The 13,739-nt window shown below is 38.7% G+C and overlaps 2 protein-coding genes across 2 annotated transcripts in view; both read left to right on the top strand.

The window, feature by feature from the left end:
* Positions 1 to 1,659: 1,659 nt before the first annotated feature.
* Positions 1,660 to 13,739, top strand: part of LOC307151430 (uncharacterized protein) — a 75,647-nt gene continuing 63,567 nt past the window's right edge. Inside the window, exons 1-2 of the mRNA XM_079859444.1 lie at positions 1,660 to 1,837; positions 2,085 to 2,162. Coding sequence (XP_079715570.1) covers positions 1,762 to 1,837; positions 2,085 to 2,162 — 154 coding nt within the window. The 5' untranslated portion in view covers positions 1,660 to 1,761. The remainder of the gene's footprint in view (positions 1,838 to 2,084; positions 2,163 to 13,739) is intronic.
* Positions 6,539 to 13,739, top strand: part of LOC307151365 (B-cell receptor CD22-like) — a 42,980-nt gene continuing 35,779 nt past the window's right edge. Inside the window, exon 1 of the mRNA XM_079859350.1 lies at positions 6,539 to 7,331. The gene's annotated coding sequence lies outside the window, so the exon portion shown is untranslated. The remainder of the gene's footprint in view (positions 7,332 to 13,739) is intronic.

The raw sequence follows: 13,739 nt of genomic DNA, 5'->3' as shown, positions 1-13,739 counted from the left end.
AATATAAACACAGTCGTCTGGTAGCTTTTTACTGTGGTCCCCGACCACCCGAAATCTTGTGTTAGGAGTTGATCCATCCCACTCGGCGACGTATAACGGATCATCACCACAGTCGTTCAAATCTCTCCAAACGTAGTTGAAAAACAGAAACCAGTCTTTGTCTTGAAAAATCAGACATGGAGTATGCCATGTAAATTCGTCTCCAACATCAGCAGTGTAGAGTTTCACAATACGTAGCACCTTGTCAAACGCATATCTCAGCACACGTTTACCAGACAATGGGAAATCACTTTTCACGTTAGCTATGTCTTCATGAAGAAACTTTGTCAAGCTAACATTTTGCTTTTTCCTTGGTGCAAAAGTTAGTTCCTCTCTCATTTCAACAGGTCCTCTTGTTGGAGAAATACACATAACCTTTCTAGGGGTTTTAGGAGTTCCCGGAGCAGCCATTGTAACAGGAAAAGATGCAGAATGTCTTCTGTGTCTAACACAGTAACCCCTAACCTTATTTAATCCATGGTGTAGTTAGTGACGTAGGTGTGAAAAGACATACCACGAAAGACCCTATCATAAAAACTTCATTGGCATATGGTGAGGTGTGAGTATTCACATGTCAATCAGGAAGCAAACCCCAGCCAGCTCGGCGCTGTAAATCAGAGACACTGTTTTCTTGACACACGGATAACCTGTCAATCATGAGTGACAGGGGGTCATAAATCAATCAAATATTAACCCAAAAGTGACACATGGTATATGTTAATACTACTTACATTCTGCTGTCACTTCTCTAAAAAGTGAGACATGTTCCCCTGCAAAGTCTGGTATCTGGTGTAATATTAGCTGTCGCATGAGTTTAGCAGAAAGCCCAGACATTATGAAAATACTTATTTGGCTCTCGCTGCTTCTATAGTGTTAAAACCACAATGTTGAGCTACGCTTGCAGAATATAAAACCAAGAGGCCAGAGCTGATTCTTAGAATATTTTTTTTTGGCATGATTAAAATACTCTTCCTGATCTGATCTGAACTTTGGTATACATATTAGCAAAGCTCATGCATTGCTCTGCTCTTCCATCTTAAAGACAGAACAGAAACAGATTGTGGTTGATGAATTCACAGTTCATTTCCTGGTCAAAACTGAGAGGCGTTTTCACATCTAACGCCACATGGAAACACAGACACACAGTCAGTGAACAGTATAAGTTTGACTCTGATCACGTGAGATGAGAAACAAGCGTATTATTTTCTCTCCACATATAGATGAGAGCAGTATTATTGCTGTTTGAGTTTCAGAGAGTCGTGTGAGGAACTACTGAGAGTTTCAGACTGATTTTCTGAACTGAACTGATGAAGAAATGAAGTTTCCACTGATAGTTTGTGTGTTTCTGCTGACGGGTAAGAGCTGAAGATCTCTACTAAAAGTGTTTATTATCTAACATTATGGTGTATGTTATCAGTGTACATGAGTAAAGCAGTGTGTGTGTGTGTGTGTGTGTGTGTGTGTGTGTGTGTGTGTGCAGTGAGCAGTTCACTGTCTGAGGGCATTACAGTGAGAGGAACAGAGGGACGACGAGTGATCATTACGTGCCCTTATACAGAAAGATATAAAGAATATTTCAAATACTTCTACAGAGGACCTTCCAAAAAGAGGGACCTTATATTACAAACTGATGGAAGAAAGACTGTATATATCAGTGGCAGATTCTCACTGAAGGATAATCCTCAGACCAGATCATTTACAGTGACCATCAGTAACCTGAAGATGGAAGATGCTGGACCGTACGAATGTGGAGCTGGAGCTGAACACTACCAACAAATCCAGCTAAATGTGATCAGAGGTGCCTGATATTCAACACTTAAATCTGCAGTCTGAAACTGTTGGCGCTCTAGAGGTTAATAAACTGCTGCGTCTGAAGAACATTGAGCCGGAGCTCCTTCTCTCTGTTTGTGTCTATACATTTAGGACATTTTGAACACATAAAATAGTTACGGACTGCAGCTTTAACACACACTCTGCTTCATCACTCATGTTTATAGTTTTATGAATATATGTATTATGGTGTGACGCTCTTCTTCATTTCTCAGCTCCAGAGACAACGACACGTGTCCAGATCTCAACATCCAGCATTAGTCCGTATAGCAGCACTGAACACACCAGCACAGGTACACACACACACACACACACACACACACACACACACACACACACACACACACACACACACACACACACACACACACACACACACACACACACACACACACACAAAGTTTTCGGTTAAGGGGCATGGTTTATATATATATATATATATATATATATATATATATATATATATATATATATATATATATATAAACTATATTTCTACGAAATGTTTTGTTTTCCTCAAATTCTGTATTGGGAATTTTCTAGTAATCAAATGAAGACATAAAAATTTAATTGACCTTTAATATGAAATTTAACTTTATACTGTTATACTTAAACTGTTCAAATTACAGCATAGAAAAAAAGTGTGATTATTCCTTAAAAAAATATTTTTTTTTTGATAATTATTAGTGTTAGTATTATTATTAAATTGAGATATCTAAATTCTACTGTACAACAGTAATATATTATCAACTTAAACCAAACGTTTATTTTGATGGGTTTTGCGAGTTTGCGTGTGTTAATGATATAATGATAGTTTTTCTTAAATGAAACTGTAAAATGCTGTAATAAGCTGATGAGCTTCAGTGACTCTCAAAGCGGCTCTGGAATTGAAGTTCATGCATTCATGTTCTCATATAGTGAGACTGCAAAGGGTTAAAAACACCGCAAGCATCATGCGTGCTTCAGTGTGTGTGTGTGTAAGGTAAATAAAACCGAGGGTCTGCGCCACTCATTCACACAGAGACACGCAGAACATGCATGATTTGTATTTAAATAGTCTTACTCTCGCGCCCAGATGCATTTTCAGGTAAGAAATTTGACACCGATTTATTTAATGTGAATCGGTACTCAGTATTACTGACGTAATTCCTCCGGTGCCATTAAAAGTACAGAGTTCAGAACCCAACCCTACACAGTGGTCTCAAGTCATTGCTCTTCAGACATAGAGTTTTTGACTATAAAATGCAGACCATTCTGCAGAATTTACAACTATCATCATTACATCAGTACACATCCCACCCAGTGCAAACAGTAAGGAGGCCCTGAACGTGCTCTACCGCTCCATCAGTGATCTGCAAAACGAACATCTGGAGGGTGTTTTCGTTGTGGCAGAGGACTTTAACCAGGCTAAAATGAAGACAGTTCTCCCTCATTTCCATCAGTATGTGGATTTTGCTACCAGGGGTATGAACAGACTGGATTTAGCCTACACTAACACCAAGAAGGCATTTGAGGAAGTCTCCCGCCCCCACATCGGCTCCACTTCTCTGTGATGCTAATTCCTGCATACAGGCCACTGCTTATCAGGAAAAACCTACAGTGAAGCAGGCGAGGGTCTGGCCTGAGGGTGCTATGTCAGCATTACAGGACCGCTTTGACTGCACTGATTGGGATACACATCAATGTGGAGGAGTGTGCTGCGCCTGTGTCCACATATATTCAGTAGTGCATGGAGGATGCATGTGTCACCAAGAATATCACCACACGAGCCAACCCTGGATGACCAGCGAGGTAGGTGCAATGCTAAAGGCACGAAAGGCTGCGTTCAAAGCTGGTCACATGGTGGAGCTCAGAACAGCTGGAGCCAACCTGAACCGTGCCATTAGGGCTGAAGAACATGCCCATAGCCAGAAAATACAGGGTTTCTTCCGCGACCCTACGAACACCAAGCACATGTGGCAGGGTATGTAGACTCCACCACCCTGTGAGGACAACACATGCTTTCTCAACAAACTCAACACATATTTTGGACGGTTTGAAGCACTAAACACCACTCCTGTGAGAAAAAGTGTTCCTCATGACAACATCCCAGGACGGGTGCTTAAGGAATGCGCTGATCAGCTGGATCCTGTCCTCATAGACATCTTCAACACCTCGCTGAATCAGGCTGTTGTTCCATCATGCTTCAAGACTGCTGCCATAATACCAGTGCCCACAAAATTCACAATATCATTCCTCAATGATTATCGTCCTGTTGCACTCACTTCTATAATGATGAAGTGCTTCGAGAGGCTGGTAAAGTACCATATCATCTCAAAACTCCCCTCCACATTTGACCCCTCACTCTCAGAGAAAAACACACAAAAGCTATTACTGCAGCAGTACCTTTTCAAAAGGTACACCTTTGTAGCTAAAGAGTGCATAAGGTATACATATTGGTACCAAAAGTGTAAATATTAGTACCTAAATGGTACATATTTGAACCTTTTTGAAGGGTACCGTCCCATTGACAGCTTTTGTACCTTTATTTCTGAGAGTGTTTCCAGTTTGCTTACCGCCCCAATCGCTCCACAAGAGCTCATTTCCTCTACTCTTTTGTAGCCTGGCCCATCTAGAGGACAACACTCACGTGCGAATGCTGTTTGTGGACTTTATTCCCCCCATATTTCTGGTTATGAACAGGCCTACAGGGAGGAGGTGAGACAGCTTGTGGACTGGTGCAACAGAAACAACGTGCTCCTGAATGTCGACAAAAAGAAGGAGATCATTGTTGACTTCAGGAGAAAGCAACACATCCACACACCACTCCTCATCAACGACACTGCGGTGGAATTAGTCAGTAGCACCAAGTTCCTGGGGGTGCAGATCACAGAGAGTTTGACATGGTGCCTCAAAACTGCCTCTCTTTTAAAGAGAGCTCAGCAGCATCTATACTTTTTGTGCCGTCCCTCCCATCCTCAGCACTTTCTACAAAGGCACTATAGAGAATGTACTGACCAGCTGCATCTCTGTCTGGTTTGGGGACTGCAAACCTCAGCCTGGAAGTCTGTACGGAGAGTGGCGAGGACAGCAGAAAAGATCATCGGCTCTTCACTGCACTCAAACACTGTCTGACCCGGCCAAAAACATTTTAAAGGGTTAGTTCGCCCATTTAAGACATGAAGTTGTATGCAATCCTTACCAGCACTATAGTGCATACACACTGACCCACTCTGTGGTCACCTCCCTGGTCAGAGTTCTGGCCGCTCGAAGTTTTTCAAGAAAGTATTCCCGGTTAGTTTCCGGGGCCTCAAAACTGTGCGTTTTTACGTGAAAAAATTATATGCGTTTCAAAGCTTGATTAATTTACATCACAAAAAACACTCCGGGCAAAATTCATACCTCAGTTTTAATCGGCACTATTTTCTTTCCATTTCTATCAATCCGCGCTGCTGTCAACGTCAACAGTGTGCACGTTCCGATGTGCCGGGATCACCGTTCAGATTCGCAACACATTTTTCTCAGTAAATATATTTCCAAAGGTGCTAGTGACATGAAATTTTCACCAGATGTTGATAACAACCCAAGGAATCAGTACATACAAAGAAACCAAAACAAATAACCTCAGGAATTAAGTTATGTGTAATAATGTGAAATGACACAGGGAAAAAGTATTGAACACATGAAGAAAGGGAGGTGCAAAAAGGCATGGAAAGCCAAGACAACAGCTTAAAACTATTAGTAATTAAAAAGCAATCCAGCCCCCTGTCCGTGGAAATTAATAACAGCTGGTTCAGTCCTAACGGATGGCCTACAAAAAGGTCTCATTGTCAAGGTGTCACACAAGACACATCTCATGATGGGTAAAAGCAAAGAGCTGTCTCAAGACCTTCGCAACCTAATTGTTCCAACACATAATGATGGCATTGGTTATAGGTGCCATTCTAAGCTTCTGAATGGTCCAGTGAGCACTGTTGGGGCCATAATACGGAAGTGGAAAGACAATCATTTCACCATAAATTTGCCTCGACCAGGTGCTCCTCGCAAGATTTCTGATAGAGGAGTGAAAAGAATAATCAGAAGTTTATTTTGTTGTTTAGGTTGTGATGTTCCTCAACACATTAATCAAATGTACAACAACTGAATGTTTGACGTGTCATTTTACAGACAGTGTTTTCTTTAGCACTTTCTTTGTTCTGCAGTTTCTAAGACATAGTGACATGAGCATTCATAGTGACATGAGCACAGCATTTCTTTATGTGGGATTTATTGACAGAGACTTTTATCCAAAGTGACACTGTATCGTTTCAGATCATAAAGTGTCTTCTAAATGAGCACTAATACAATCTGATTATCAGTAATGAGTTATTTGAACAGAAAACACAACATTTGTTCGTATGCAGCAATAGCAAACAATGTTATGAGTGTGTTTGTCTATTATTGTTATTTTGTTACTCAGATCTGGCGACCCTGACTCTGAAACAGACCAGGATCACTTCACACAATTTAAAAAAGAAATAAAGAACTGCCGCCCTGTTTCACTTCTGTGCTCTGATTTAATAACATGTTTGTCCAGCCAATTCACCTGTGCAGTCCTGAACGTGCATCTCAGAACTGTTTCTATGGAAATCTGAGCTTACAGTGACATGATTACCAATTTGGAACTTCTATTTAAAAGGCAGGACTTCCATTACTAGAGCCGCCATATGTGAAAAAGGCCTCAAGCGTTACTCTGACAGGACTGATTTCCTCTTCCTCTTGGGTGTGATGTCTCTCAGCGTCTCTCCATCGCTTATGAAGGTCACGTGATCACACTGTGATGCTGAAGTCTCACTTACTAAAGAGGAAACGGTATTTTTAGAGACGTGATGCATTCAAGAAGAACAAGGCTGCTGAAAAAATAAATGCTTTGAAGTTCTCATGATAAAAACATTCAGATTAATCAATTCTGTTTCTGTTTTAAGTTCTTCGTTTATTTAACTTCCAGATTGATATTAATAAATCAGTAAACTGGAGGTTCATCAAATGCACAGCTGGTGATGTTATCGATGAAATGTGTGTTTTGACGTCACTGCTACTGCAATACCTTCCAGTGTTTTACAAGCTAGGATAGTTGGTCTGCATGTTCAAATTAAAGAAAAATTATTCAAGCAATTATTTTCTGTTTCCTGAGAACAGTTTACTTGTCATTACTATCTATATGCAACAGATTAAATATAGATATTCCCAAGTTTGAAGACATTATAACATGAGCATCTTTATGGACTGATGTAAAGTTTCTCTCAGTTTAATGTTTATGCCTTTAGTCTAATGTTGTCTGTTAAAACTCTTCCTCTGCTCGATCTGCACTAGGTGAGGTGTCATAAGCTCATGTGAAAGTATAAGGTGTTAATCACGTGTCATTCAGAGTGTGAAAACACCAATACTGGTTTCATCCTGATCATTTGAAGTGCTGTCACTGGTCACGGGTGTTGGTGAAACGGGTAAGAGCTTGATTTTATAACTGTTCTGTTAAATATCTTAAGTGTGGGGGATTTATGGGAGATTGGTTGGGGCTAGTTGTCACAGGGATGTGTCTCAGTAACTATATGGTTTAAAATCAAAAGTCCAATAGCACAATGTTTTCTCTAGCAGTGTTTTGTATGTTGGTGAAAAACACCTTAAAACTTTAATATTTTATCAACAAGAAACTGTATAATACAGGCTGACTATTTAATGAAAGCTGCTGTCAATCAAAAGGGGACGGGGAAAGGCTTTAGACAGTTCCGTACTCAAGCAGTGCAAACATGATGGTTGCTGTCATTTTCTTGCATAAATAAAAGTATTTCATTGATTTCTGTTTGACTTTAACCCTCTGGGGTCTGAGGTGTTTTCTGGGCCCTGGAGGTGTTCTGACATGCTCTGACATTTCTGGTTATTTCTGTTACTTATGATATTTTCATGGCTAAAGTCTGATTACACTGTATTCAGCACAAACTCTGCTACAATAATATATCAGCAGCATTTATGTAAAAGTTTGTAGTTTTGAGATAATAACATTTATGCGTGGTTTGTGAAAAAAACAAAAAACAATTGTCACTGAAATAAGGCCATGAAACCCATACTGATTATTTCTTCATAAGACTTTTGAAAATTGTATCACGTAGCCTAGAATATTTGCTCCAAAACTATGTGAAAATCACCCTGACTGCTCATTCAGATAAGACAATATATTGATTTAAGATTTCTAAGACGTGTTTTGTGTTAGAAAGCTTTATTCGAAGGGGCGGATCACCTCATTAATATGTAAGGTTTTCTCACATGAGAAAGACAAAGGCACTCCCTAATGGCCCTATTAGGAGCTATCAGGCCCTGTCATTCTGAGCAACCTTGCACAAAGAATGAGGAGATTTAAAAAAAGAATGGCTTTTAGATTGTGTTGAATTTATTTACAACACAACATAATCCAGAGATACACAAATGACAAAAAACACATTATTTAACACACTGAACTAAAGACAGAGACTTGAACTGTCACACACCTTTGTGCCATTCCTGAAACATAGTACATACCTTTCATTTCCATGGTGTTTGATTTTTCACTTTAGCATGTTCATGTATGGAGACTTATGTGAATGTTGAAGTCAGCAGGACTTATTCAGTGACATCTTGTTCCTCTAAAAACAACAACAAAACAGCTGTGAACATGCTGATATCAAGAGAAACTATGCTGCACAATTTGGGGAATACATTATAGATTTTTCAGGTTAAAATAGCTTTTTAAAATGTACAGAATACACACACACACACACACACACATATACATATATATATATATATATATATATATATATATATATATATATATATTGTAATAATATTAGCTCAAAGGGGAAATATTAATAATAATCCATAATTACCAATTATGATTAATTATTAATATTTGGGTCAGTTAATTAGATTAACTTTGAGGTAAGCCAAATTAATGTTACAATCAATTAATCAGTTCCAACGAACTCTTTGATTATTAATTTATTCTAAGGAAAATGTATTGTTCATGGTCACTGAAAAATAATTATTCCTTATGTACAGCAATTAGCATGTAGCAAGATCAAAATCGTAAAAGGGACTTTGTATGCAAACAGAGGATCAGAAACCAAATTCATAATTGTGCACGTTTTATTAACTCTTCGGAGTCTTGGGCTATTTTGGCCGTTTTTGAGTACTTTTTATTTTTTTTTATTTTGCGACATAAACAAATGTTTACCATACCAATGTTTGGTATTGTTTTTTTCAGCACAACATCACCTATATGAACAGACAATTATTTTTTCACTTTTATGTACTGTATCAACATACTGGACCCAAAATCACACAAAAAACACAAAATCCGAATAGAAAAATTATATTTTTTTTACTACAAAAAACACAAACATGCTCAATGAAGCATTTTAAAAGGTTTAAAATGTAAACACAAGTTGTAAATGTCAACATATACAGGTAAAATTCAGATATAATCAAGCTATATACAAAAAAAATATGATTTACAAAAAAAAAAGCGAGTGTAGCCATAGGCTTTTTTCCCTCTTTTTAGCTTTGCCACTTTTTAAAAGTTTATGCACACAATTATACAGAGAGCTATATTTAAGGCCTTGCATTCCCAGAGTATGAGGGTTCCCATTTAGTGCAAATACAACATAAAAAAGGTCAAATTGAGATAAAATCTAACTATATACAGCAAAAAGCAGGTGTGGCAATAGGCGTTTTTTTCTTTTCTTTTTTGCTTAGAAACTCTACAAAACACTTCATGTACAATTACACAGACAGCTACATTACAGGGCTTTCCTTCCTTGAGTAATAGGGGTTCCTAAAAAGTGCAAATATACTATACAAAAGGTAAAATGAACACAAAATCAAATACAACTATTTACAACGAATATCAGGTGAGTTTTTTTTTTTATCTGTGCCACTCCTCAAAACAGTTTCTGTCAACAATGAGACTAAAGACATTCGCTTCATTTTCCGTCCACAAAAAACTACCTAAACTACCTAAACTATCTACACTACTCCTAAACTACTCTCAAAATCTATTCAAACTTTTCCAAAAACTAGCAATAATCTCTCTCTCTCTCTCTTTCTATATATATGTCTCTCTGTCTACTCCGTCAATCTCCCGACTTCCGCGGGCGCCTTTCAATTTCACTTCTTTGCTCAGTTGGCTCCTCCTCCACTCCCTAAAATGTGCAGCCTGAAGAGCAGAGTCAGCAGATTCACACATTTTTCTCCGTTTTGTTTTATGACAAAAACCGACGAAGTTATGAGAATAAATGCAACGCCTGTCGCATCCCATCTTGCGTTCCTTTATGAACGCGTCAATATTTTCAATATTTTTTTATATAAAGTTTAAATTATCATATCTCCGTTTTTACTTGGTCTATCAACACAAAACAAAAAGTAAAATAGAGTTTCAAGCCAGCACTTTCGACAGAAGTGGACAGCAGCGCTCAACGTGACTTTGTTTTTATGCTTCGACGTCTTAAACTGGTCATGTGATTTGATCACGCCGGCGTGATCGGCGACTCGGAAGAGTTAACTAAATCACAAACATAACTAACACTAAACAAACATAAATACATTCATACATCCATACATACATGCATAGGTAAAGGGGTGAGTGATGTGGAACCGGAAACAGGAAATAGAACTATGGAATACAATCTATTTCAGTATGGAAAGAAATGAAAAAAACCATCAGCTTATTTCATAGCAATCTCATCAAAGAATACTTGCATGGCAGTTGCAATCGTGGAAAATTCTTTGAGTGGATGAAGATTGGATTCGTTGATGGGTCTATGGCCTTGAAGAAAAGCATGGTGGCTTCGAGCACATGGCTGTTGTGAGTCGAAGCCTGCTGTCCTGGCTTGAAGACCAGGAGTGGATCGTTGAGTCAGTGATGGTAAAGTTGCAGTTGTTTTCTAGATTGAAGAAAAGTCTGACTCCCTTTTTGGAGTATGAAAGCATGGCAGGCATTGCTCAGGCCTGTTTGGGCCCAGGGAGCTGGGCACAAGTGGGGGGGGGGGAAGGATCCAGCCCCTCCCCCAGTAACAGCAGAAGCTGCCTTGTTGTCGGATGAGAAGCGTTGAGAAGAGAGCGCGGTCACTGTGGTCAGTCTCTAATAAAGCCTGAGAATGGCCACCCCTCTCTGGGTTTGCTGTACCAATGAGAAGGGTGGACTGTCTGGCGGGAGTTTCTTCTGTCACCAGGATTTACAAGCCTTTGTCTTAACCCTCTGAGGTCGGCAAACGCGCCGGCGCGTTTTGCTGGATTTTCTCCACATTGTAGCACTATAAACTTAAATTACTCCGTCATTTATGGTCATACAGAAAAAAGAAATATAAAAAAAGAATCTGTGGTATTTCTACTTTTGTATGTGTCCACTTACAATCAAATCAAAACATTGTGCTTTTGTAAAATAAAGAAAATAAACAGGGTGTGCGTTCTGCCTCTCCGTCGCGGTGAACTTTTTTTTCTTGAGCACGTCTATAAACTGAAACAAAACTCAGCGAATACTTGTCACACATTTATGAGCCATACACCTTTATAAACATTTAAGTGTGTACTTTTAAATGATCGGGTTCAAAACGAAAACAAATATTTTCTGTTTAAGTAATTTGTATAAAACCAACAAGATGTCCAGCTTCTCAAACGCTTGCTCATTACAGTTAATTTGGCCACGCCCACTCGCGCAAAAGATATTCACATGCAAATCTCCACATGGAACGCGAACGCGCTCGTTACCTCAACAACAAAACACCAAAACACTTCACTTCACTTTTCGTCGAGTTTGAAAGACGCGCCTGAGCTTACATTGGATTTAGGCTACCTCAGAAGAAGAAGAACGCAATTTGAAGACAAGAAAGATTTAAGGTAAGAAATTCTTACATGTTTGTTATTGTTGCATAAATGTCACGTTGCAGTTGAACTGTTGCTAGATATATGGGGAATATTATAATATTTAGACCCGTGTTTACTGTTAGGCCTACTGTGTTTGTGGATATCTGGTCAAACGTAGATATGTATATGGTAACCATACTGTTTTATATTTGAGCGCGATCGCGTTTGAATGTATCAGATTTTGCAGCGCGATCGCGTTTGAATGTATCATTTGAAAATTTGAAAAGCAAAACACACCAAACGGCTTCATGTTTTTACTATTATCTCATTTCATATCATCATAACGAATGGAAACATTTGAAGTAACATGATAATCAATATATTTTTCTCTAGCTTGGTTGTTACTGAAATATTTTTATTATTATTTTACCCAGCACTGCGCATAGCCTATGCCTACAAGGCACAACAAACCTGGTGTTCATTTACTATATATTGTTGGAAACATTTGTGTGTGTGTGTGTGTGTGTGTGTGTGTGTGTGTGTGTATTTTGTGAACTTTAAAAAGCAATTTTAACCAGAAAAATCTAATATTTATTTCCAAAATCGTGCAGACCTTTCTCTTGATATCAGTATGTTCACTTTTTTTTCAGGGCCCAGATGAGTCCTGCCGACTTCAACATTCACATGAGTCTCTGGAACATGAACATGGTAAAGTGAAAATCAAACACCTTGGAAATTGAAGGTATGTACAATGTTTTTAGGAATGGCACAAAGGTCTCTGTCTTTCAATAAGTGCTTTTTTGCCATTTGTTGTGTCTATTTGGATTATGTTGTGTAAATAAATCCAAACAATTTAAAAGCCATTCTTTTTTAAATCTCCTCATTTACAGTATTGTGCAAGGTTGCTCAGAATGATGGGCCCTGATAAGCTCCTAATAGGGCCATTAGGGAGGTTCTTTGTCTTTCTCAGGTGAGAAAAGCCTTACATATTAATGAGGTGATCCGCCCCTTCGCATAAGGCTTATTCACACAAAACACGTCGTAAAAATTTTAAATCAATATATTGTCTTCTCTGAATGAGCAGTCAGGGTGATTTTCACATAGTTTTGCAGCAAATATTCTAGGCTACGTCATACAATTTTCAAAAGTCTTGTGAAGAAATAATCAGTAGGGGTTTCATGGCCTTATTTCAGTGAGAATTTTTTTTTGTATTTTCACAAACCACGCATAAATGTCATTATCTCAAAACTACAAACTTTTACATACATGCTGTTGATATATTATTGTAGCAGAGTTTGTGCTGAATACAGTGTAATTAGACTTTAGCCATGAAAATGTCACAAGTAAATGAAATAACCAGAAATGTCAGAGCATGTCAGAACACCTCCAGGGCCCAGAAAACAGCTCAGACCTCAGAGGGTTAAGCGTGCTCACTCGGACTGGCATGCTGGATTGGTGTTTAATGACACTACTAAGGAAGATTCTTAGTAATTCTAATGTGTTGCACAGCTATTGGCATATCATGTACACAATCATTTCGATCTTCAAAGTACCAATTTATCGAGACCAAACATGGTTACATAGACAGTTGGTCCTGTAATAACTACATAGTATCAAAGAGATCATAGTATCAACAGAATTATTAAAAGACAAAACACACAACAGTAAATCATTCTCAAAATGTTCTGGAATGCCTGTTCATTTCATGTCAGTCAGTTCATCAATAAATGAATTCAGGAGAGTTTGTTCTGATATCTGTGGCAGAGTTAGTTACTTGTTAGCATTCCTGAGAGTCATAAAACATCCTATCTGATCGCGGCCATGGCAACCAGGCCCCTTTCGCCCCGCCATGGGGGGTTGGGACCCTGCTCTCGGATGGAAGTTTTAAAGATTTGTGTGTGCCTATGGCAAATAATTGTGTCTGATTTGTCTCAGTCGCTACAGATTCCCCCCCTTTCGGTCGTTGTTGTCCCTCTCAAGGACAACCACGAACGATGTTGAAAGTGCAGAAAGATCAG

This window comes from Squalius cephalus, assembly GCF_949319135.1.
Source record: "Squalius cephalus genome assembly, chromosome: 2".
Lineage (NCBI taxonomy): Eukaryota > Metazoa > Chordata > Actinopteri > Cypriniformes > Leuciscidae > Squalius > Squalius cephalus.
The sequence above is the reverse complement of the archived record's forward strand: the minus strand, read 5'-3'. Positions and strand labels throughout refer to the sequence as shown.